The sequence below is a fragment of the Neovison vison genome, chromosome 4 (assembly GCF_020171115.1).
Source record: "Neovison vison isolate M4711 chromosome 4, ASM_NN_V1, whole genome shotgun sequence".
Lineage (NCBI taxonomy): Eukaryota > Metazoa > Chordata > Mammalia > Carnivora > Mustelidae > Neogale > Neogale vison.
In genome coordinates this window covers 48,883,759-48,911,360 of record NC_058094.1, presented here as the reverse complement: position 1 = coordinate 48,911,360, position 27,602 = coordinate 48,883,759, and the positions used below count along the sequence as shown (strand labels likewise).

The following is a 27,602-nucleotide window of genomic DNA, read 5'->3' as shown; positions in this document are numbered from 1 at the left end:
TGAGAAGGCTGTATCTACTCTGCATTTCACACTTTGTTAAGCAAATTTGCACTGCTTAGGGGCATGGGTGCTAAAGTTTCTATGAGTTATCTCCATTTCCAGTCCCTGCTGTTACTGGAACAAATTGAAAGGCCATTTTGGTGCATTAAGGCCATGTCATTCCAAATCTAACACTGCCCTAAAGGGGTCTTTAAAATGAGCTGTGGTTTTTATTTCCCATTTCAGTGTAAATGATTTCATATCACCAACCTGCCTGCTTTTAACTTGGACTAATTTGTGTGGGATTGCATATTCTTGGTTTCTATTATGTCAAAATCTCTCCTCCATTTTTCCTCCTCTACCTCTGATAGCTCTTCCTTTGATTCTTCTTCCTTGACCTCCTCCATAAATAATGGTATTTTCCAAAGTTATAGGCCTTGGCCCTCTTGTTTTATCTTGCTTAAGCTTCTAATGAAGTTGGTTTCCATATGTTTGTTTCCAAGATTTACCTCTAGTTCTATCCTCTCTCACAAACTAGGCCGATTTCTTTCTATCTGTGCACCAGGTATCTCTACCCAGATGCCTTGAAATATCTTCTACTCTTAACTTTGTTTTACACCATCATTCCTGTTGATCACTTGCTTCCATTCAGCAACTATGTCAAGCTCTGTCCTACTTCATGGCTCCAAGCCTTCATCTAAAATGCTGTCCTCTCCACCTTATTACTGAAGAAATATTTCACTTCATATTTTATAAAGGTCATGGCTGACAACCTCCCCCTTTCTCAATCCTCAAATCTAAATAAGTGCTGTTGCACCACACACATCCCTAGCGTATTCCATTTTTATAGAAGTTAGCACATTTTGGAGTTTATGTATTTATTTAACTTCATTTGTTTATTATTTGTCTCTTCCATCAGGCCAGTGATTCTCAACTTTGGCTGAATTTTAGATAGTCTGGGAGCTTTAAAAAAAAATCTTGATATGTGAGCGCCACCTTAACCCACTGAATTGCTGGGGATGCAGTCCAGACTTCTAATTTCAGGTGATTCTGATGTACACTGTGAATTGAATACCCTTGAATTAGATTGTAAGCCCCTGGAGGACAAGAACCATGTTTTTTTGCTCACTGCTGATTATACCCAGTCCTCAACACAGTGTCTGGACATGGTACTCAAAAATATTGACTTTTTAAAATAACTAATACTAGAATGTTCTAACTTTGGACTTACTGTAGTTTTCTGAACTTCCTCTGCAGGGAGTTTCTCTCTGCCTTAGCTCATGCTACTTCTTTCTTCTATCTGAAACGCCAGGTTCTTCTTTTTCTTGGTTCACGTAAATTCATTTTTTTGACTCTTTTTCTTTTTTTAAAGTAGCCCTATGCCCAGCTCAATATGGGGCTTGAACCAACAAACTTGAGATCAAGACCTCAGCTGAGATCAAGAGTTGGACATTTAACTGACTGAGCCACTCAAGTGACCCCATGTAAATTCACTCTTTAAGACTTGCCTTGAATACGATCTTCTCCAGGAAGTCTTGCTAGTACCCCAGTGGAAAAGTGTCCTTACTCTGTGTCCTTTAACAGTTTGGGTTTATGTCTACCATAGCACCTAACACATTATTTTGGAATGATATAGGTGCTATTATTACCTGCTTGTGAACTCCCCAGGGTTTTGGATCATTTCTCATTCTTTAAATTGCTCATCTTCCTCTACTTTTTATTCTGATTATTATTTTTTAAAATTTTTTACTTTTATTTTTATGTAGATTTTATTTATTTATCAGAGAGAGAGAGAGGAACACAAACAGAGGGAGCAGCAGGCAGAGGGAGAAGCAGGCTCCCTGCTGAGCAAGGAGCTCAATGTTGGACTTGATCCCAGGACTCTGGGATCATGACCTGAGCTGAAGGCAGATGCTTAACTGACTGAGCCACCCAGGCATCCCTTTTTATTCTGATTATTGACTTCACTACTGATTTAGTTTCCCAAGATATAAAACCCAAAGTCAGCATTCTTTCTCTCCTCCCTTAAGTTAGACATCAGAGATGTGCAAAAATGATCATTGTAGAGTTATTTTATAATAGCAAACATTTGAAAATTGATTTATAGATTATAATATTATGCAGCTTTAAAAATAAGGTGGTAGAAGATAATTGAATAATAAATAAAATGTAATTATGATATAGTTATATGATAAAAAATAAATACAGTATGTCAGTTTTATAAAACAAGCTATCTATCCATCAATCAGTATAAAAGATAGATTGCAATATATGAGTAGTGATTATTTCTGGGTGGTGGAATTTTTGTCTTTATGCTTTTTATGTGTTTTCCATTTTAAAAATAATGAGCATGTATTACTTTTGTAATCATAAAAATTACAGTAAAATTGGAAAGAATGTGGCATTAATTATCCACTAATTGGGTGAGCTAAATCGAGGTAACTGATAGCTTGCTGAAGATATAAAAAGGGCAGAACCACCTTTCACTTCTGTAACTTTTTTCTCCACTTTAAATATTTGGCATTAATGGGGTGTGATAATTGATGATTTACATTTATACAAGGCAACTTTTCAGACTTCCCACACTTATATCCTATAGGTAATGAAATCCATATTGTCTTGTTCCAGTTTGAACTTAGAGTAGATTATTCTTTTATAAAACTCTATGTCAATTATTTCCATACTATGGGATTCACCCTGGAAATTCTGTTTAAACTATGCTCTTGACCTATATCTGAACTAAAGTGTATTTATTTACTAGTTGTGCATTCAAAAGATAGCATGTACTCACCTTTTTGCAGACAAAGTCACCAGGTAAGTAAACAATGGATTTCAATCTTAGCAACATGTCATAAATCATCTGTGTATCACAGCCCTAAAGAAAAAAAAATAACAAAGAGAAAAATAATTTTTATACAGCTACAAAGACAACATTCCAAATAATTTTAAAATGACATGAAAATAAGTAGTAATAAAAGTTGTCCGTGTTAATACTAAAACATTAATTGCCAATGGATATGGACTTGTTGTGACCCAAATTTAGGAAGAAACCCAAACAAACCTATAGTGCGAATGCAAGACTTTGGATCCTGGTCAGATTTTTTTTTTTTAAGATCTTATTTATTTATTTATTAGAGAGAGAGAGAGAGAGAGTGAGAGAGAGCATGAAGGGGGAGAAGGTCTGAGGGAGAAGCAGACTCCCCGTGGAGCTGGGAGCCTGATGTGGGACTTGATTCCAGGACTCTGGGATCATGACCTGAGCTAAAGGCAGTTGCTCAAGCAACCAAGCCACCCAGGTGCTCCAGATTTGGGTTTTAATCCTGTCTCCACTACCTATTACTACAGAACATTTTCTAATCTGTTAAGTGAGAGTTAAAAGAATACATTTCATAATGGTAAAAATTTTACTCATGTAAAACTAAATATAATGTTTCATTAGTGATCGCTATTAATGCTTATGATAACACAATAGTGATAATAATTATTAGTATTAAGACTGACCTAGAGCAAAATAAAAATCCGAACATTTTTCTTTATCATAACATCTTTCATACAGTTGTTTGATATTATTATTTAACTTTCCAAACTTGTCTTTCTTTACCAACTTATTTATCTTCTTAAAGGCAGAGTAACTGTACATAATGGATATAACAGCAATATCTATTGAGTGAATGATGTTTATATCCACTTTAATGTGTAAGAGACACATTTGATTTGTTAGAATATGCATGTATATTTGTGTTGTACACAAAGAATTATAATTTATCTCCATGATAGGCTAAAGAAAAATTGATAGATGCTTCAAAAATGTTACTTTATGTAGTGGTTTGGAATCTTTTGCTTTCACCAAATATTTTAATTTTTTTCTCTCAGAACTGCTAGCATGTAGCTGCTTTCCGTTTGTGGTTGGTCCTTCCCATTCCTTAGGGGAATTATTATTTTGTGGAGAAGTAATCATAGTCAGGAGCAAAGGAAAGAGGAGGAGATGTAAGGGGCGCGCTCCCAATTTGTGGATTGGATCCTCATTCTTTCGGCAATCACCAGTTTTCTGTAATGATTTCAGTAGCAAACACTTGACCTAGATCCATCTGAAATTTAGACTTCAGGGTTGTTTGACTGATAAGGAACGTTAATAATTTATGATTGAAGTATCTTTATGTAGCCATTGGTAAGGAGCACTCAAATGAACTTAAAGTCAGAATTTTAAAAAATTTATGTGAGAAAATATAGCTTTTGGTTATCCAGGATAGGAAAAAAAAAAGGCCAAGGGTGACAGGAATACCTTCTTAATACAGCCCAACCAATACTGATGAAAGCCTGTTATAAGCAAGCCTTTGTACATGCCCTTGGAGCTATGAAAGATGAAAGAAAGTAAGCTAGTTGGGATGATATTTTAAGTAAACAGAAAAGCTGTAATTGATGGTAGAAGTGAATCATGTCATAAGACATTCCAGTTAAATATCCATAAAACTTTTAAGAGGTGGGGCAGTTACTACTTCCTGGGAGTGTGTACAGGAGAGAGGGGAAAGCATCAAGAATTTGCTCATGTGCATAACACAATTTGAGTTTGTTGAAGATGGTATGATTTGTATTTGCAAAAACACAGAAAGATCCTTTTAGGTGAAAAAAAATTTACCTTTTCTTTCCTTGTTATGTATTTGTTTTGTGCAAGGTATATAATTTTTATTTATATCTGGTCCTTCTTACTGTGTCTCATAGGTTATCATATTTGCTAAAGAAAGTGACAAACATTAATTTCTTTCTAAAAATTGTGATTAGTTTTTAGTAAAAGTTCTATAAATATATAGCTCATGTGCCTGATTTCTTTTTCTTTTCTTTTCTTTCTTTTTGATCTTATTTATTTATTTTAGAGACGGGGGAGAGAGAGATAGAGAGAGAGTGGGAATGAACAAGAAGACACCTGGGCTGAGGGCAGAGCTGGATTTGGGGCTCAGTCTCATGACTGATCATGATCCTAGCCAAAATCAGGAGTGGCATGCTTAACTGACTGAGCCACCCAGGCACCCCATCATGTACCTGATTTCTTTTCTTTTCTTTTTTTAAATTTAAATTCAATTAGCCAACTTATAGTACATGATTAGTTTCAGAATGTAGTGTTCAGTAATTTATGAGTTGCGTAAAACACCCATTGCTTATCACATCTCGTGCCCTCCTTAATGCCTGTCACCGAATTACCCCATCCCCCAACCCACCTCCTCTCCAGCAACCCTCAGTTTTTTTCCTGTAGTTAAGAGTCTCTCCTGGTTTTTCACCTTCTCTGATGACTTCCCATTCAGTTTTCCCTCCCTTCCCCTATGGTCCTCTGCCTTGTTTCTAATATTTCACATATGAGTGAAATCATATTATAATTGTCTTTCTCTGACTGACAAATTTTGCTCAGCATAATAACCTCCAGTTCCATCCACATTGATGTAAATGGTAAATGTTCCCTCTTTCTGATGGCTAATATTCTAGTGCCTGATTTCTCCTAAAGCTGTAACTGGTTTGGAGTAATTTCATTTTGGAAATGGGTGTTCTGATCACTCAGAACTCTTAGAAAAAACACAAACAAACTTTGGATTTATCGTAGGATCTCCCTCACTAAAGCAAGTTCATGTTCTTGATGTTTTAGAGAAAGTTCATTAGAAATATACTTGGAAGTTCTTAAGCATAAACACATTTGAAATATCACTGTGATGAAACTAACTCTCAATCACTCATATCCATGGAGAAGAATAACACTGTAAATAATCAGAAACAGAATACTGAAAAAACCTACTTACATTTGTGCAATTTGATTTTTTTGGTATTAATTTTTACAATCCTAGTTATAATTTGTAGGCCGAAATAAACTTTTCATTCCTTGAACAATTCCTATCGCAATGAACTTTGGTGAAAATTCCCAACTCTATTAAATCGTACTCATAGGAGTTATTAATGATTTTAAATGTTTTCCTAAGAGCATAATTCTTGTTCTATAAATACACAGAGATGTGTGTGGCAGTACTGTTTTTAGTACTGAAAAAATTGGAAACAACATAATGTCAATCTGTGGACAGATAAAAATGTTGAATAATTGTAGGTTGGAATACCAAAGAGTGGTTAAAATAAATAAATCAACCTTTCTTTCTATATAGATATGATTGAACTCGACAAAAAATTGAGCTGCACACAAAAGCAAGATGTAGGATACAATCAATATGACTCTAGCTATGAAAACACTACACAAAATAGTCATTGATGTTTGTATAGATATAAAGTAAAGTTATAAAAATGAGGACTGGAAGGATACCCTTGAAGTCGTCTTAGTGGTCCCTTCTGGGGAAGGTGGGAGACTAGAACTGGAGAGAACAACTGGTGAGACGTCAGCCTGACTTGTATTAATTTTAATGAAAATGAAGTAAAATACATCTCAAGATCGTTTGTAGGAACAGATGCCATTTGAGGAAGAACACATTTCATCTTTTCTCTTCTACCTTCAGGTTAGCTCACTGGCAGAAAGCACTAATAAAGGAAACCCAATCCATGGAAGTGTTAGACCAAACTAGGAGAGGAGCCCTAAAATAGATAAGCAAACAATGATTGCTTTCCTCAGTAGAAATGTGCAAGTGCCTACATGAATAACTTTTAGCTTATAGCTTGAATTTCCTCAGAGAAAAACATCTGAACTGTTATAAATATGAATTTTTATTAACACATTTGCATAGAGTGTGTATCAATTTATGTAAATGGCACATAGCAGCTGTATGTAATAAAAACTTACAGTTTAAGTTTTACCAATTAAGTGATTCTGTCCCCTAATTGTTTTATGGACAGGTGCCATTGGCCTTGGGGCAGCTGTGATGGAGAACTAGGTCCTTCTCATCCATACTTAGGCTTAGTGAATGCTGTTTGCATTATAAAGTTGTTATAGTTTGTGTCTGACAACAATTATCTCCACCTCCTACCCCTCAGAAATGATTATTTTCTTTCTTTCTTTTTTTTTTTTAGAAATGATTATTTTCTTGAGATACACTTTGTTCCACTGTTGTGTGATTAAAAAGAATTACATCCCAGGGCTAGTGTTTTTACTTTGTAATGCAGCTCCATTTCTTTTATAGAGGCCATTGGGAAATTTTCTGATTTACAGAAGGTCAGAGCTCAGTCATTGTTTCATAAATGTCCTTTCTAAAAATAAAGTGAGAGTACCTGTGCCAGTATCAACATTAACATTATATTAATAATATTTGTATTAAATTTTGTTATTTTCTTTTCTTTACCTGTTTTATTCTTTCAACCTTCCTGTGATGCCTGGCATTAATTAATATATTATCACTCCTGGTTTTGAGATGAGGGAATGGAAGCTCAGGAGGTCAATTGACTACTTCCCTAAAGTCACACATGCAATAGATGTCAGAGAAAGGAAATCACCAAAGTGTATGTGTTGTTGTTGTCTTCTAAATCTACATTTGGAGCAACTGAGGGTAAGACCTGTGTATTATTCACTTCTGTACCCTCATCACCAGTGTTTGGGGCATGCTAGGCACTAGGTAAATATGTGGTGATGTATAAAATGAAGTTGTTAGATATTATTCCGTTTTCAACAATGGGAAATTCAGTGCTATATAAATGTATATTACAGATTTGAATAAAGATTCTGGTGATTTGAAAAGAAATAGAGAAATTTTATTTTAATTTTATTATTATTTTTAGAGATTTATTTATTCATTTTAGAGAGAAAGAGAGTGCATGAGAGCTGGGGGAGTGGCAGAGAGAGAGAATCCCAAGCAGACTCCTTCCTGAGTGCAGACCCCTAATGTGGGGGCTGGCGGGGCCTCCATTCCACAGCCCATGAGATCATGACCTGAGCCAAAACCAAGAGTCAGAAGCTCAGCCAACTGAGCCATCCATGTACCCCTCTATTTTTACTTAATTCAAAACATAGCATATAAATTAGATGGTGCTTCTTGTACTTAGAAAGTTCTTTTAATAAGGCTAAGCTCTGACTACAACTGAAAAACAGGTAAAATTTATTTTTGAAATGACTACCTTCTCAGTCCTGTAGGATTTCTCTAGTTCTATGTTTATTTCTGCTTAAAATTTTTGAAGCAGAACTCAAAATAGTCCCAGTAACTTATAATTCACTGTGACTTCAGGTGTCCCTCAAGTATAAACGATAGTCTTCAGGGATTTTCCCAACTTACCCTTACTTATTATAAAAGGAAGTGTCTTATCCCATCTTAAACTCCATTCCTATTAAGGAAGTGATGGGTAATATGTGTAGAACAGAGAATTCTGAATCCAGTTGCCCATGCCACTGACTTTCCAATCACGGTAGCTATTGGGAGCAGCAAAGTCAAATGTGATAAATAATTTGCCCATTACTATGCCATAACTTATTGAGTTCTAAGTGATGTTGGGCCCAAGTCTAGGCTCAATATTTGCAAACACTAGTAAAAGTCTTTTCCATCAAGATTTCCTTGAGAACTGACAATAATTCTATTTTTCTGTGAGCTTCAGTATCACACAGTCAAAGTGGGAAGTCACAACCTTGTGGATGAATCTAATCCATCTTGAAATGGTTTGAGTGGAGCCACATGAAGGACCTGATTTTACCAGCATAGAAACTCCCATGTGATTGAACCAGTTTTATCTTCCAGCTAGTAATATGGTAATAATAAATGCAGAATTTATTATGTTGCAGGTGTTGATATAAACACTTTATATGTTTTGAGTCACATAATCATCACACAACCAAACTAAATATTATTATTTGGAATTTCTCTGCCTTATTGGGAGGCACTGGAGAGCAGAGGCTCTGTGGGTGTTGTATCTGGAGTGCCTCACGCTTTAGACAGAGTAACTGTTTAGGGCGTGTCGTTGAATGGAGTTCATCTGGGTCATAAACTCATTGTTCACAATACTTTAAAATCTCTAGCAACAGTGTCTTATTACTGATACCACCAGGGTAAAAATAAAGTTAATAAAAATGAAATGTAGTTAAGTCTTACTGTAATGCTCTGATTTAAAACCCTTCAGAGAAAATATGTGATGGCACATCTGATTAGGGTGTTACTACTGGGGGATTGTGTGTGACTAGTAGAAATAATTACGTCATTTCCATTCCATTCCTGACTCAGTCTGTCACTCACATAGTTTGTCACCCCACCCTGCCTCTTCCTTCCACTGAAGTCAAAACCTTTTCAGGCTTCATTTGCCACATAATCACAATGAGTCACAGGTCCCAGTGAGGTGTCCTGTTTTGGATCTGTTCTGAATTTTTACTAGAGCAGCAAATAGTGAGAAACATTGTGCTTTCCTTGGCAGTCTGGTAGTGCCTACATTCTTATTTTGGTATCTTTAGATCCCTGATTTCCTACTGTTAAGCTTTTTTTGTTTCTAAAGGATGAGATTTAAGATTCTGGCCAATAGGTGGCGGAATAGAACTTTTATTAAATTCTCTCCCATTTCTGGCAATTTAGTTGTAGAGGCAGAATGCGATTTCCCTAGCACTTGATTTGATAAACGATATTTAAAAATCGAAATCAAAATAATAGATCATCAGAAAGTAGAGAAAGCTTCCCAGCTTTATAGAAATGAATTGTTCCTTATTAGCTTAATACTTGTGCTTGGGCTGTAACAACATGCAGTTTGCAAGGAAGAGAGCCATTTTTTGTGGAAAAAATTTTTAAAAATGTTATAACTATTCATCTTGAAGCTCTTTGGAAGCTCTGATAACCCCATGTAGAAGCAGCAAATCTTACTAATTAACCACAACTGATTGAAGCAAAGTTTTAGTAAAATCCTATGATTCTAATTCTACTTGCTTTGACAGAAAAAAAAAAACAACAACACATGAGATTGAGGGTCTTTTCTTAGTAAGAAAGTAGCAAAGTGTGTGTGAATTTAGGTTTCTGGGAGTGAAACTGATGTGCTAGTACTAATTCTGTGAAAATTGTTAAAGAATGGCCTTGAGCTAGCATTGTTTTTTTGACCCTAGGAAAACTTTTCTGGTTCCTCAACATCTTATCATTTATCCAGATAGGACTGGTGGGGAACTGAAAAATAGCATTGTAGAGTGGTTAAGTTCATTGACTGTGGAGTAAGAAAAGCCTGTGCTCAAACCCTGTCCCACTGCTTTGAGATCTATGGCCTCAGTCAGGTAAGTAGTTCTCACTTTGTGTAAAATGGGGATACTAATAAAACTTTTGTTAGAGGTTTGCTGTGAGAATTAATTGAAAGAATGTATTGAAGCAGATAATACAGTGTAGTACATAGTGAGAATAATAATAAACAGCAGCTATTATTATTTTTGAGAAGATGCATGTATTGATTTTCAAATTTGGCATTAGCAATTGCTTGGTTTCTTAATTTTGACTTAATTATATTCCCTACAGCTCTGAAAGTGCTTGGGGGCTGTGATAGTTAATTTTGTGTCAACATGGCTAGGCTACAGCCTTCTTAGATATTTAGCCAAACATAAGTCTAAATGTTATTGTGAAAGTATTTTTTAGATGAGGTTAATATTTAAGTTATTATACTTTGAGTAAAGTGTGGAAACACTCCAATATGTGGGTGGGCCTTATTAAAACAGTTGAAGGCCTGAAGAGGAAAAAAAACCCCAGAAGTTCTCTGAGGAAGAAAGAATTGTTTGCACACTGCCTTTGGATTTGAGCTGCAACATTAACTCTTCTTAGGGTTGCCAGCCTGCAGGCTTGCCCTGCAGGTTTTGAACTTGCCAGCTCTGATAATTATATTAGCCAATTTCTTAAAACAAATATTTCTTTCTCTCTATATATGTGCCTATCTTATTGGTTGGTTCTATTTCTCTGGACTATCCTGACTAACATAGAAGTCATGTAAGAATTGGGTATAACGGGGTGCCTGGGTGGCTCAGTGGGTTAAAGCCTCTACCTTCCGCTCAGGTCATGATCCCAGGTCCTGCAATCAAGCCTTGCATCAGGGTCTCTGCTCGATGGGGAACCTGCTTCCTCCTTTCTCTCTCTGCCTACTTATGATCTCTGTCTGTCAAATAAATAAATAAAATCTTTAAAAAAAAAAGAATTGGGTATAACAAGGTTTATAGTGATAGTATTAGGATTGAGGGATCAAGTATAGTGTGGACAACTTTCATGGGACATTGTTCATATTATAAGTTTATGACATTCCAGCATTGTATTACTTTTGCTAAAGCATTACAATAGTCACTGCTCCACTAATATATAAACAAACTTCACAAGGCTAAAAGGAAAGGAATATAAGCACAGTGTGCTTTTTGCAGTTTTATTTTATTTTAAAATATTTTTCTTATTTATTTATTAGAGAGAGAGAGAGCATGAGAGGAGAGAGGTCAGCGGGAGAAGCAGACTCCCTGCTTGGCAGGGAGCCCAATGTGGGATTCGATCCAGGGACTCTAGGATCATGACCTAAGCTGAAGGCAGTGGCCTAACCGACTGAGCCACCCAGGTGCCCCTATTTTTTAAATTTTTAATAAAGATTTATTCATTTATTTTTGAGAGAGAGAGAGAGAGAGTGTGTGTGTGGGGGGGGGGCAGAGGGAGACAGAGGGGGAGAATCTCAAGCAGCTTCCCTGCTGAGCATGGAGCTCAACTGAGGACTTGATCCCATGACCCATGAGATCATGACCTCAGCAGAAACCAAGAGTTGGACGCTCAATTGCTCAACTAACTGAGTCACCCAGGTGTTCCCCCTCCTTTTTTTTTTCTTTTTTAAGATGTGTTTATTTATTTTTAGAGAGAGAGCAGTTGCAGTTTAAACAAAATTTAAATATTATACAAAATTAAAGGAACAGATATATGTCTTTTGAATAAACAAAGCAAGGTTATTTAATATAGAATCATTCTCTGGTCCTGCACTGCAAATAAATTCTACTACGTCTGTATCCATTCTCAAATTTACAAAATGGAGAAAAGTCCTTGTGAAATTTTTGACTGAAGACCTAAGCTACAAACCTAAAATATTCCTTAGGACATCTTAAAATAAATCTTTGTAAGTTAAATGATTTTCAAGTACCTTTTATTTCCCTTAATTTTGAACATTGGGAAGGCACAAAACATGCTTGTCAGCCTCCAATCATGGCGCCAGATTTCTGTTTTTGTTTTTGTTTTTTGTCCTCTGTCTCTTCCTCTCTCTCTTCCTGTCTGCCTGCCTTTTAAAGATATGGAAGATTCATTTTCAGGAAGAATTCAAGATATGGATGTTTTTGACAGTTGACAGTCATGCTTTGTTACCCTTGGATGTTTTGGTCTATTCATTGTAGTTCCATTTCTTGTCTTTGTAAAACTGAAATCTACACTGTGAATTTCCTCCTTTCCAGCTTCCTTTGCTTATAGAATTGGGCCCACACTACAGGGCCCGGCTTCAACAGACCTTTCTAGATTTGTCTGTGGTTATTACCCTATGCTCTGGTCATAAAGAACTTCTCATCCTATGAACAGGTTATAATTTCCCACACTTGTAATAATAAGTCATATGAGGGCTCCTGGCCAGGAGCCTCTACCTTCTCACTCTGTAGACTCCTAAGCATCCTCTGGGCATACATACTTCAAATGTTCTCTCCATTGTGCATTCAGTCTGAGTGCATAGGTGACACTCCGTGAATGTCTGTAACTGATTCAGAAGCAACACAAGAGTTAATTTGGTATAATTTATGAGGTAGGAGTGTAGGATCACTATTCAGCCTATTTTCTCCTTAAAAAAAAAAAAACAAATTTGTATAATCTACTAAGACTGCCTTTGCAAAAATAAAATTAGAACGATTCCACGCCTACTTATTTTCTACTTCATTTAGCTTTAGAAAAAGATAACTTTTTAAAAAAAAATTAATAGAAATATAGAGTGGGTGAAAGGAGAAGCAAGATGGCAGAGGAGTAAGAGACTGAAATATCATCAGGTCCCAGAAATTCATCTAGATAGCTATCAAACCATTCTGAACACCTTCAAACTCAACAGGAGATAGAAGAGAAGAGGAGCAGCAATTCTAGGAACAGAAAATCAACCACTTTCTGGTAGGTAGGAAACGCAGAGAAGTGAATCTGAAACAATGGGAAGATAGACCACAAGGGAAGGGGACAGCTCCTGGGCAAGTGAGAGAGAGCAGCAGAGCACAAAATCGGAACTTTTAGAAGTCTGCTCCACTGAGAGACATCACTCCAGAGGCTAAATGGGGTGTGACCCTGGGGTCGTCTCAAGACCAGGGAGGCCTGAGTGTGGCAGAGCTCCCAGGTATTGGAGGGGAGAAGCTGGCTGCAGAGATGGAGCCAAGAAGTGGGCTCTCATCTTGGGATTACCTTAAACCATGATCCAAGGCACAGTTGAACCACTGCTCTTTGAGCCGGGAGCCCACAAGTGGCAGAGCTAGGAAGACCTCCCTCCTATCTTCTCTGGGAGGAGCAGTACGGGAGTGTGTAGCAGGAATCTGCTGACTTTGGAGACTCCAAACAGGGCTGTGCACCACATATAGAAATACTAGGTCACAGGCCGGGTGAGCTCAGAGTGCAGCTGGAGACCAGGGATATGGGAGGGATTGACTGCTTATCTTTCAGGGCACAGTGAGGAGTGGGGCCCTGAGCTCTTGGCTCCTACGGGGCCTGGAGATTTGGAGGCTGCCATTATCATTCCCGTCCTCCAAAGCTCTATGGAAAGTGTTAAGGGAACAAAAGCTACTGAGAGCGAACCCAAGCAGAATAGTTAGCCTGGCCCCTGGCAAGGGCAGTGCACTTCCGCCTTGGACAAAGACATTTGAGAATCACTGCAACAGACCTCTCCCCCAGAAAATCAGCAAGAACATCTGGCCAAAACCAAGTTCACTGATCAATGAGAACTGTGGAACTCCAGAGCTAGGAGAAAGAACCACATAGAATTCATGGCTCTCCCCCCACATGATCCTTTAGTCTTTCAAAGTTAAATTTTTTTTTTAGTTTTATTTTTTTCTTATCCTAATTAAAAAAATTTTTCCCTCTTTTCTATTTTAATGTTTTTTAACTATTTTATCTTATCAATACATTTTTAAAAATATTTTCAAATTTTCATTGGTATAGTCATATTCTTTCATTGTATTTAACCTTATTTTTTGTATACATACAGGTTTTGTTTTTTTTCCTTTAAAATTTTGGGATACAATTTCTTCTAATAGATCAAAATATACCCTAAATCTAGCACATGGCTTTGTTCTAGCCTCCAGCCTGATCACATTCTTTCCTCTTCTTTTTTAATTTTCTGTTTCAACCTTCTTATCTTATTAATTCCTTTTTAAGAATCTTTTTTGATTTTTATCTTTACAGTCATATTCTATCCCTTCATCGTGTTTACCCTTGTTTTTGTATATATATGTTTTTCCTTCTTTAAAATTTTGGGAGGTAGTTTATTCTAATAGACCAAAATACACTCAAAATCAAGTGTGTAGATCTGATCTATTCACCAGTCTAATATATATATATATTTTTTTTCTTTTTTTTCTTCCTCCTTCTTCTCCCCCCAGTTTCAGGGGCCTTCTGATTTGGTTAGTGTATATTTTCTGGGGTTGTTGATACCCTTTTAGTATTTTGTTCTCTCATTTATCTCTTCTTATCTGGATAAAATGACAAGGCAGAAAAACTCACCACAAAAAAAGAACAAGAGACAACACTACAGCTAGGGACCTAATCAATATGAACATTAGTACTATGTCAGAACTAGAGTTCAGAATGACAATTACCAAGGTGCTAGCTGGGCTCAAAAAAAGCATGGATGATATTAGAAAATCCCTTTCTGGAGAAATAAAAGAACTAAAATCTAACCAAGTTGAAATAAAAAAAGCTATTAATGAGGTGCAAGAAAAAATGGAGGTTCTTACTGCTAGGATAAATGAGGCAGAAGAAAGAATTAGTGATATAGAAGACCAAATGACAGAGAATAAAGAAACTGAGAAAAAGAGAGATAAACAACTACTGGACCACGGGGAGAGAATTCGAGAGATAAGTGATATCATAAGATGAAACAGTATTAGAATAATTGGGCTCCCAGAAGAAGAAGAAAGAGAGGGGCAGAAGGTATATTGGTGCAAATTATAGTAGAGAATTTCCCTAATTTGGCAAAGGGACAAGAATCAAAATCCAGAAAGCACAAAGAAGCCCCCTCAAAATCAATAAAAATAAGTCCACACCCCACCATCTAATAGTATAACTTACAAGTCTTAGTGACAAAGAGAAAATCCTGAAAATAGCTTGGGACAAGAGGTCTGTAACATACAATGGTAGAGATATTAGACTGCCACCAGACCTATTCACAGAGACCTGGAAGGCCAGAAAGGACTGGCATGGTATATTCAGAGCACTAAATGAGATAAATATGCAGTCAAGAATACTATATCCAGCTAGGCTGTCACTGAAAATAAAAGGAGAGATAAAAAGCTTCCAGGACAAATGAAAGATGAAAGAATTTGCAAACACCAAACCAGCTCTACAGGAAATACTGAAAGAGGTCCTCTAAACAAAGACAGCCTAAAACTAACAAACCAGAACAGAACGGATATACAGTAACAGTCACCTTACAGGTAATATGGTAGCACTAAATTCATATCTTTCAATAGTTACCCTGAATATAAATGGGCTAAATGCCCTAATAAAAAAACACAGGGTATCAGAATGGATTAAAAAAAACACAAAAAACAAGACCCATTGATATGCTGTCTACAAGAAACTCATTTTAGACCCAAAGACACCTCCAGATTTAAAGTGAGGGGGTAGAAAATTATTTACCATGCTAATGGACATCAAAAGAAAGCTGGGGTAGCAATCTTTATATCAGATAAGTTAGGTTTTAAGCCAAAGACTATAATAAGAGATGAGGAAGGACACTAAATTGTTAGATCCTCTTGTTGAACAGACCCTTTAAATACTTAATACTTTAAATATCTATGCCCCTAACATGGGAGCAGCCAATTATATAAACCAGTTAATCACAAAATCAAAGAAACACATCAACAATATTATAGTAATAGTAGGGAACTTTAACACCCCCCTTACTGAAATGGACAGATCATCTAAGAAAAGATCAACAAGGAAATAAAGGCCTTAAATAGGGGGGAACAAGATGGCGGGGTACTAGGAAGAGGCGTCTTTTCAGCTGGTACCCCAAAGTGAGCTGATTACCTACCAAAGAACTCCGATCACCCATGAAATCAGCCTGAGATCAGAATTATACACGTCTGGATCTCTACAGGGGCAGAAGACGCCAGTGAGCAGGTAAAGCGGAATGGGAACAGCGGACTGATATCGGAAGATAAACAAAAGGGGGAGGGAGCCGCCAGAGGCGACCGGTGCAAAAGTAATACCCCGATACGAGCGAGAGTGCCCTGCGTCTGGGGACCAGCATTAACTGGTTGAAAGCACTCCAAAAGAGCAAAGGATCGCGGGGGCAAATTGTGGGAATCGGGGCGGCTAGGGACAGGGGCTTAAGTCCCCGGTCCCAGACGGCCTCCCCGGCGCGGCGGCAGAGAGAGTGCGGCGGAGAAACCGGCTCCTGGTCCCTAAGCTGCCAGCGCGCCCCAGAGCGCGGGGGTTCCGGCTCCTGTGAGGGGATGGGAGCTGCGCTGGTCTGCAGAACGCGCGCTAGCCCTACCACAAAGCTTGAGATGCGCGCGCACGTCCCTCCAGCTCTCCTGGGTTTCTAAGGCCCGGGGGCGCTTCTTGACCCGCGCCATTGTTTCAAAGTCTAAGCCGCGGGCGCGAAACTCTTCCCGGGACAGAGGCGCGCAAAAGCCCAGCCTGCGGCTTACGGACCAGCGCCCCGTTCTCAGTGCCCCAGACGCGCGCCCGACCCACAGCCGCCTCTGAAAAGAGGTGCGCGCAAGCCGGGCACTCCCAGCCCGGGCCGGCGGCAAAATCTCAGTGTGCGATCGCTGCTTGGAACCTCTCTGGTGGTCAGGAGCTCCCAGACAGCCGCCACTGCCTTGGCTTTGGGGACGAGCAAAAGATCCCACGCCCCCAGGGTCTTTAACTTGGATCCTGCACTGCCAGCGTCCAAGGGGGAATTTATTCAGCTTCTGCACCCAGACTGAGGCTTCTCTCTGAGACGGAGATCAGGAAGTGTTCCAGGGTGCACCTTGACTGCACCAGAGTTGATACATCCAGCTACATCTGTTCAGTCTTCTCCCACCAAAATGACTAGGAGGAGGAATGCCCAACAGAAGAAAAATACAGAGGATGGACCTTCTGCAATAGAGCTAACGGCTATCAACATAGACAATATGTCGGAAAGAGAATTCAGGCTAACAATTATCCAGGCAATAGCTAGGTTGGAGAAAGCCATGGATGACCAAACAGAATTGATTAGGGCCGAACTGAAAGCGACCAGACAGGATGTTCACAATGTTAGGGCGGAGCTTAAAGCTACCAGGGAGGAGGTCCACAATGCTCTCAATGAGTTCCAATCCAATCTAAACTCTCAAAGCTAGGGTAACTGAGACAGAAGATAGAATTAGTGATCTGGAAGACAAACAGATAGAGAGAAAGGATCAGGAGGAAGCCTGGAACAAACAGCTTCGATCCCACGAAAGCAGAATTAGGGAAATAAATGATGCCATGAAGCGTTCCAACGTCAGAATTATTGGAATTCCTGAAGGGGAGAAGAAAGAAAGAAGTCTAGAAGATATCGTGGAACAAGTCCTTCATGAAAATTTTCCGAATCTCGCGAATGAAACCAGCATTCATGTACTAGAGGCTGAACGGTCTCCACCCAAGATTATACACTCCAAAAAAACATCACGACACCTGATAGTCAAATTGAGAAATTATAATTGTAGGTATAATCTCTTGAAAGCTGCCAGGGCAAAGAGGCTCCTTACTTACAGAGGGAAGCCCATCAGAATAACATCAGACCTGTCCACAGAGACCTGGCAAGCCAGAAGAGGCTGGCAAGATATATTCAGGGCACTAAATGAGAAGAACATGCAGCCAAGAATACTTTATCCAGCAAGACTGACATTCAAAATGGATGGAGAGATAAAGAGTTTCCAAGACCGGCAAGGCTTAAAAAGACTATGCAACCACCAAGCCGACACTGCAGGAAATATTAAGGGGGGTTCTATAAAAGAGGAAAAATCCCAAGAATAGCATTGAACAGAAATATAGAGACAGTCTACAGAAAGAAAGACTTCAAAGGTAACTCGATGGCAATAAAAACGTATCTATCAATAATCACTCTCAATGTGAATGGCCTAAATGCACCCATAAAACGGCACAGGGTTGCAGATTGGATAAAACGACAGGACCCATCCATATGTTGTCTACAAGAGACCCATTTTGAACCTAAAGATACACGCAGACTGAAAGTGAAGGGGTGGAGAAGCATCTTTCATGCCAATGGGACTCAAAAGAAGGCTGGGGTAGCGATTCTCATATCAGATAAATTAGACTTCAAACTAAAGACTGTAGTCAGAGATACAGAAGGACACTACATAATCCTTAAAGGGACTATCCACCAAGATGATCTAACAATTGTAAATATCTATGCTCCCAATATGGGAGCAGCCAATTACTTAAGAAAACTGTTAATCAAGATAAAGAGTCATATTGATATGAATAAACTAATCGTAGGAGATCTTAACACGCCTCTTTCAGAATTAGACAGATCATCGAAGCAGAAAATCAATAAAGAAACAAGAGCATTGAATGACACATTGGACCAGATGGACCTCATAGATATATACAGAACATTCCACCCTAAAACAGCAGAATACTCATTCTTCTCAAGTGCACATGGAACCTTCTCCAGAATAGACCACATACTGGGTCACAAATCAGGACTCAGCCGATACCAAAAGACTGAGATGATTCCCTGCATATTCTCAGATCACAATGCTTTTAAACTGGAGCTCAATCACAAGGAAAAGTTCCGAAGGAACTCAAACACCTGGAAGCTAAAGACCACCTTGCTTAAGAATGCTTGGATCAACCAGGAGATCAAAGAAGAACTGAAACAATTCATGGAAACCAATGAGAATGAAGACACTTCGGTCCAAAACCTATGGGATACAGCAAAGGCGGTCCTAAGGGGAAAATATATAGCCATCCAAGCCTTGCTCAAAAAAATTGAAAAATCCAGAACACACCAGCTGTCTCTACACCTTAAAGAACTGGAGGATCAACAACAAATCAAACCAACTCTACACATAAGAAGGGAAATCATCAAGATTAGAGCTGAGATCAATGAGGGAGAAACCAGAGATACAGTAGAACGTATCAATGAAACTAGAAGCTGGTTTTTTGAAAGAATCAATAAGATCGATAAGCCACTGGCTACACTAATCCGAAAGAAAAGAGAGAAATCCCAAATTCATAAAATTATGAATGAAAAGGGAGAGATCACAACTAACGCCAAGGAAGTAGAAACAATCATCAGAAGTTATTACGAACAGTTATATGCCAATAAGCTTAGCAACCTAGATGAAATGGATGCATTCCTGGAAAAATATAAACTACCAAAATTGAACCAGGAAGAAATCGACAACGTGAATAGACCGATATATATAACGAGATTGAAGCAGTGATCAAAAACCTCCCAAAAAACAAGAGCCCAGGACCTGACGGATTCCCTGGGGAATTCTACCAAACCTTCCAAGAAGAAATAACACCTATTCTCCTGAAGCTGTTTCAAAAAATTGAAGCAGAAGGAAAACTTCCAGACTCTTTCTATGAAGCCAGCATTACCCTGATTCCCAAACCAGGCAAGGACCATACCAAAAAGGAGAATTTCAGACCAATATCACTGATGAATATGGATGCTAAGATTCTCAACAAGATCCTAGCCAACAGGATCCAACAACACATTAAAAAGATTATCCACCATGATCAGGTGGGATTCATCCCTGGGCTACAAGGATGGTTCAACATTCGTAAATCAATCAATGTGATACAACAAATCAATATGAGAAGAGAGAAGAACCACATGGTCCTCTCAATTGATGCAGAAAAAGCATTTGACAAAATCCAACATCCGTTCCTGATTAAAACGCTTCAAAGTATAGGGATAGAGGAAACATTCCTGAACCTCATCAAATCTATCTATGAAAGACCCACAGCAAATATCATCCTCAATGGGAAAAAGCTTGCAGCCTTCCCATTGAGATCAGGAACAAGACAAGGATGCCCACTTTCACCACTCTTGTTCAACATAGTATTAGAAGTCCTAGCAACAGCAATCAGACAACAGAGAGAAATAAAAGGTATCCAAATTGGTAATGAAGAAGTCAAACTCTCTCTCTTCGCAGATGACATGATTCTTTATATGGAAAACCCAAAAGACTCCACCCCCAAACTACTAGAACTCATACAGCAATTCAGCAGTGTGGCAGGATACAAAGTCAATGTGCAGAAATCAGTGGCTTTCTTATACACTAACAATGAAAATACAGAAAGGGAAATTAGAGAATCGATTCCATTTACTATAGCACCAAGAACCATAAGATACCTGGGAATAAACCTAACTAAAGAGGTAAAGGATCTATACTTGAGGAACTATAGAACACTCATGAAAGAAATTGAAGAAGACACAAAAAGATGGAAGACCATTCCATGCTCTTGGATTGGAAGAATAAACATTGTTAAAATGTCTATACTGCCTAGAGCAATCTATACTTTTAATGCCATTCCGATCAAAATCCCACCGGCATTCTTCAAAGAGCTGGAGCAAATAATCCTAAAATTTGTATGGAATCAGAAGAGACCCCGAATCGCTAAGGAAATGTTGAAAAACAAAAATAAAGCTGGCGGCATCACCTTACCTGATTTCAAGCTTTATTACAAAGCTGTGATCACCAAGACAGCATGGTACTGGCATAAAAACAGACACATAGACCAGTGGAACAGAGTAGAGAGCCCTGATATGGACCCTCAACTCTATGGTCAATTAATCTTCGACAAAACAGGAAAAAATATACAGTGGAAAAAAGACAGTCTCTTCAATAAATGGTGCTGGGAAAACTGGACAGCTATATGTAGAAGAATGAAACTCGACCATTCTCTTACACCGTACACAAAGATCAACTCAAAATGGATAAAAGACCTCAACGTGAGACAGGAATCTATCAGAATCTTAGAGGAGAACATAAGCAGTAATCTCTTTGATATCAGCCACAGCAACTTCTTTCAAGATACGTCTCCAAAGGCAAAGGAAACAAAAGCGAAAATAAACTTCTGGGACTTCATCAAATCAAAAGCTTCTGCACAGCAAAGGAAACAGTCAACAAAACAAAGAGGCAACCCACGGAATGGGAGAAGATATTTGCAAATGACAGTACAGACAAAAGGTTGATATCCAGGATCTATAATGAACTCCTCAAACTCAACCCACACGAAACAGACAAACACATCAAAAAATGGGCAGAAGATATGGACAGACACTTCTCCAATCAAGACATACAAATGGCTATCAGACACATGAAAAAATGCTCATCATCATTAGCCCTCAGGGAGATTCAGATTAAAACCACATTGAGATATCACCTTACACCAGTTAGAATGGCCAAAATTAACAAAACAGGAAACAACATGTGTTGGAGAGGATGTGGAGAAAGGGGAACCCTCTTCCACTGTTGGTGGGAATTCAAGTTGGTGCAGCCTCTTTGGAGAACAGTGTGGAGATTCCTCAAGAAATTAAAAATAGAGCTTCCCTATGACCCTGCAATTGCACTCCTGGGTATTTACCCCAAAGATACAGATGTCGTGAAAAGAAGGGCCATCTGTACCCCAATGTTTATAGCAGCAATGGCCAAAGTCGCCAAACTATGGAAAGAACCAAGATGCCCTTCAAGGGATGAATGGATAAGGAAGATGTGGTCCAAATACACTATGGAGTATTATGCCTCCATCAGAAAGGACGAATATCCAACTTTTGTAGCAACATGGATGGGACTGGAAGAGATTATGCTGAGTGAAATCAGTCAAGCAGAGAGAGTCAATTATCATATGGTTTCACTCATCTGTGGAGCATAACCAATAGCATGGAGGACAAGGGGCGTTAGAGAGGAGTAGGGAATTTGGGTAAATTGGAAGGGGAGGTGAACCATGAGAGACTATGGACTCTGAAAAACAGTCTGAGGGGTTTGAAGTGGCGGGGGGGTGGGAGGTTGGGGTACCAGGTGGTGGGTATTATAGAGGGCACAGCTTGCATGGAGCACTGGGTGTGGTGAAAAAATAATGAATACTGTTTTTCTGAAAATAAATAAATTGGGAAAAAAAATAAAGATTTTGAGGGAAAATTGAAAAAAAAATTAAAAAAAAAATAAAGGCCTTAAATAACACACTGGATCAGATGGACTTCACAGATATATTTAGAACATTCCATCCCAAAGCTACAGAGTACACATTCTTCTCTAGTGTACATGGAACATTCTCCAGAATATATCACATCCTGGGTCACAAATCAGGTCTCAACTTATACCAAAAAACTGGGATCATTCTCTGCATATTTTCAGATCACAATGCTCTGAAACTAGAACTCAATCACAAGAGGAAAGATGGAAAGAACTCAAATACATGGAGGCTAAAGAGCATCCTACTAAAGAATGAATGAGTGAATCAGGAAATAAAAGAAGAATTTTTAAAAAATTCATGGAAACAAATGAAAATGAAAACACAACTGTTCAAAATCTTTGGGTCACAGCAAAGGCAGTTCTGAGAGGAAGGTATATAGCAATACAAGCCTTTCTCAAGAAACAAGAAAGGTCTCAAGTACACAACCTAACCCTACACCTAAAGGAACTGGAGAAAGAATAGCAAAGAAAGCCTAAACCCGGAAGGAGAAAAGAAATAATAAATATCAGAGCATATATCAGTGTTATAGAATCCAAAAAATCAGTAGAACAAATCGATAAATCTAGAAGGTGGTTCTTTGAAAGAATTAATGAGATTGATAACCCCCTGGCCAGATTTATCAAAAAAAAAAAAGAGAAAGGACCCAAATAAATAAAATCATGAATGAAAGAAGAGAGATTGCAACCAACATCAAAGAAATACAATTATAAGAACTAATTATGAGCAACTATACGTTAGCAAGTTTGACAATCTGGAAGAAATGGATGCATTCCTAGAGACATATAAACTACCACAACTGAACCAGGAAGAAATAGAAAACTTGAACAGACCCATAACCAGTAAGATTGAAGCAGTCATCAAAAATCTCCCAACATGGACGACTGCCTACGGCTCAGGGCGTGATCCTGGAGTCCCGGGATCGAGTCCCACATCGGGCTCCCAGCTCCATGGGGAGTCTGCTTCACTCTCTGACCTTCTCCTCGCTCATTCTCTCTCTCACTGTCTCTCTCTCTCAAATCAATAAAATAAAATCTTTAAAAAAAAAAAATTTAAAAAATCTCCCAACAAACAAGAGACTGGGGCCAGATGGCTTCCCAGGGGAATTCTACCAAACATTTAAAGAAGAATTAATACCTATTCTCCTAGAACTGCTCCAAAAAATAGAAATGGAAGGAAAACTTCCAAACTCATTTTATGAGGCCAGCATTACCTTAATTCCAAAACCAGACAAAGACCCCATCAAAAAAGAGAATTACAGACCAATATCCTTGATGAACACAGATGTGAAAATTCTCACCAAAATACTGGCCAATAAGGATCCAACAGTACATTAAAAGGATTATTCACTACGACCAAGTGGGATTTATTCCAGGGCTGCAAGTTTGGTTCAACATCCACAAATCAATCAATGTGATACAATACATTAACAAAAGAAAGAACAAGAACCATCTGATACTCTCAACAGATGCTGAAAAAGCATTTGACAAAGTACAGCATCCTTTCTTGATCAAGACTCTTCACAGTGTGGGCATTGAGGGCACATACCTCAATATCATCAAAGCCATCTATGAAAAACCCACAGCAAATATCATTTCAATGGGGAAAAACTGACAGATTTTCTCCTAAGGTCAGGAACATGGCAGGGATGTCCAGTTTCTCCACTGTTATTCAACATTACTAGGAGTCCTAGCCTCAGCAATCAGACAACAAAAAGAAATAAAAGGCATTGGAATCAGCAAAGAAGAATCAGACTCTCACTCTTTGTAGATGATAAGATATTTTATGTGGAAAACCCAAAGACTCCATTCCAAATCTGCTAGAACTTGTACAGGAATTCAGTAAAGTGTCAGGATGTAGAATCAATGCACAGAAATCGGTTGCATTTCTATACAGCAACAGCAAGACAGAAGAAAGAGAAATGAAGGAGTCGATCCTATTTAAAATTACATCCAAAACCATAAGATACCTAGGAATAAACTTAACCACAGAGGCAAAGAATCTGTACTCAGGAAACTATAAAGTACTCATGAAAAAAATTGAGGAAGACACAAAGAAATAGAAAAACATTCCATGCTCATGGATTGGAAGAACAAATATTCTGAAAATGTCTACGGTACCTAAAGCAATCTATACATTTAATACAATCCCTATCTAAATACCATCAAATTTTTTCAAAAAAAATGGACCAATAATCCTAAAACTTATACGCAACCAGAAAAGGCCCTGAATAGCCAGAGGAATGTTGAAAATAAAAGCCAAAGTTGGTGGCATCACAGTTCCTGATTTCAAGCTGTATTACAAAGCTGTCACCATCAAGACAGCATGATTCTGGCACAAAAACAGACACACAGATCAATGGAACAGAATAGAGACCCCAGAAATGGACCTTCAGCTCTATGGTCAACTAGTCTTTAACAAAGCAGGAAAGACTGTCCAATGGTAAAGACAGTCTTTTCAACAAGTGGTGTTGGGAAAATTGGACAGCCACATGCAGAAGAATGAAACTGGGCCATTTCCTTAGACCACAGACAAAAATAGACTCAAAATAGATGAAAGACCTCAATGTGAGAAGAAATAAAAACCAAAATCCTTGAGGAAAACACAGGCAGCAACCTCTTCAACCTCAGCCACAGCAACTTCTTCCTAGAAACATCACCAAAGGCAACGGAAGCAAGAACAAAAATAAACTACTGAGACTTAATCAAGATCAAAAGCTTTTGCACAGCAAAGGATACGGTCAACAAAACCAAAGACAACTGACAGAATGGGAAAAGATATTCGCAAATGACATATCAGATAAAGAGCTAGTATTCAAAACCTATAAAGAACTTATTAAACTCAACATCCAAAGAACAAATAATCCAATCAAGAAATGGGCAGAGGACACGAACAGACATCCAATGGCTCACAGACACATGAAAAATTGCTCAACATTACTCAGCATCAGAGAAATACAAATCAAAACCATGATGAGATACCACCTCATGCCAGTCAGAATGGCTAAAATTAACAAGTTAGGAAATGATAGATGTTGATAAGGATGCAGAGAAAGGGGAACTCTCCTACACTGCTAGTGGGAATGCAAGCTGGTACAGCCACTCTGGAAAACAGTATGGAGTTTCCCAGCAATGGCACTACTGGGTATTTACCCCAAATATACAAATGTAGTGATCCAAAGGGGCATGTGCACCCAAATGTTTATAGTGGTAATGTCTACAGTAGCCAAACTATGGAAAGAACCTAGATGTCCATCAACAGATTATATATATATATATTTTTTTCACACAAACACATATACACATATGTATATATACATATGTTCACACAAACACATATACACATACACAGTGGAATACTATGCAACCATCAAGAGAAACAAAATCTTGCCATTTACAACGATGTGAATAGAATGAGAGGGTATTATGCTAAGTGAAATAAGTCAACCAGAAGAAGACAATTATCATACGATTTCTCTAATATGAGGAATTTGAGAGGCAGGGCAGATGGTTATGGGGGGGGATGAAACAAGATGGGATCGGGAGAGAGACAAACCATAAGAGACTCTTAATCTCGTGAAACAAACTGAGGGTTGCTGGGGGGAGGGGTGTAGGGATGGGCTGGCTGGGTTATGGACATTGGGGAGGTTATGTGCTATGGTGAGCCTGTGAAATGTGTAAGCCTGATGATTCATAGACCTTTACACCAGGACAAATAATACATTATATGTTAATAAAAAAATAGAAATATAAATGGAAATGGGTTCTTTCTGGAAGAAAATATATTTTTAATGGAAATGTCAGAAAAGAATGAATCTGTTTATGACTAATATCAAGATGTGAAGATTTAACCTTTTTTCTCAATCAGATGTTGCTGATTTTATGGATTTAAAGAAATATATGTAAAAACCAAGGAAAATACTCTGATATTAGAAACTGATAACTTCCCAAATTAGAGATAATCCCATAGAAGTCATTGGTATATAACTTTAAGCTTTTTTTTTTTTTTAAGAGAGCCAATTGTTGTTACCTATTCTTAGTTAAGTTAGTCATCAAAGTATAGAGAGTGTTATAACATTTTAAAAATACTGTGAAAATAATTTAGCTTTGTGGCTTTCACACCTCACTAGAAGCAATCATTGATTTGGATTGTATTATCATAAAACAATGTTATTTATAAGATCCTCCTTTTACAAGGGTGCCTGGCTGGTTCAGTCAGTTAAGCTAAACATCTGTCTTTGGGTCAATCATGATCCCCATGTCCTGGCTGGGAGCCTGAGCCCTGGAGTCTTGCATTGGGCTCTTTGCTCAGTGCGGAGCCTGATTTTCCCTCTGCTCAGCCCCTTCCCCATTCATGCTCTTTCTCACTCACAATCTCTCACAAATAAATAAATAAAATCTTTTTTAAAAAATAAAATCTTAAAAAAAATCATTCTTTTACTATTTCCTTGGTCCACTCTTCAGCTCCTACCTCTTATTCCCTTGGTTTATCTACCTTGCAAAAATTCTTACAACTGGTTATTTGCAATGTGATATGTTGCTGAAATAAGCAAGAAAACCAAATTTATGTTAAAAATTTGGGACATTGTAAATATAACTCTGTTGATTCATACAGAGTTTGAGGTGAGCAAAAATATCCAAGTGTAAAAAATTTGTTATAAAACTGACTGTGGCTCTTTTTATATTTGTAATATTTCAATTTTAGGCTTAAATTTGTAACTTTTATGCTGTTGAAATTAATCTTGACTTTGCTTATTGTTTAAAATATTCAATTATTTTTAAGTTTTGCAATCCAACACATTTTAAACTGTTCCTTTTTTACTTTGTGTCATCTGCCTATTTGAAAATCACATGGTTCATATCTTCATCAAAATCTGGTTAGGGGTGCCTAGGTGGCTCAGTCAGTTGAGTGGATGCCTTCAGCTCAGGTGTTGATCCTAGGGTCCTGGATGGAGCCCCGCATTGGGCTCCCTGCTCAGCAGAGAGCCTGCTTCTCTCTCTCCCTCTGCCTGCTGCTCTGCATACTTGTGCTCTCTATCTCTCTGTCGAATAAAGACTATGGACTCTGAAAAACAATCTGAGGGGTTTGAAGTGGCGGGGGGGTGGGAGGTTGGGGTACCAGGTGGTGGGTATTATAGAGGGCACAGCTTGCATGGAGCACTGGGTGTGGTGAAAAAATAATGAATACTGTTTTTCTGAAAATAAATAAATTGGAAAAAAAATAAATAAAGGACTCCCTTGAGCGTAAAAAAAAAAAAAAAAAAGAAATAAAATCTTAAAAAGAAAATCTGGTTATATCAAGAAAAGAGTCCTAGAATACTGACCTAACACTGGT

The 27,602-nt window shown here is 38.1% G+C and overlaps 1 protein-coding gene across 1 annotated transcript in view; it reads right to left on the bottom strand.

Moving 5' to 3' along the window:
- Positions 1–27,602, bottom strand: part of CNGB3 (cyclic nucleotide gated channel subunit beta 3) — a 157,964-nt gene that overhangs the window by 26,876 nt on the left and 103,486 nt on the right. The window contains exon 14 of the mRNA XM_044247109.1: positions 2,771–2,854. Coding sequence (XP_044103044.1) covers positions 2,771–2,854 — 84 coding nt within the window. The remainder of the gene's footprint in view (positions 1–2,770; positions 2,855–27,602) is intronic.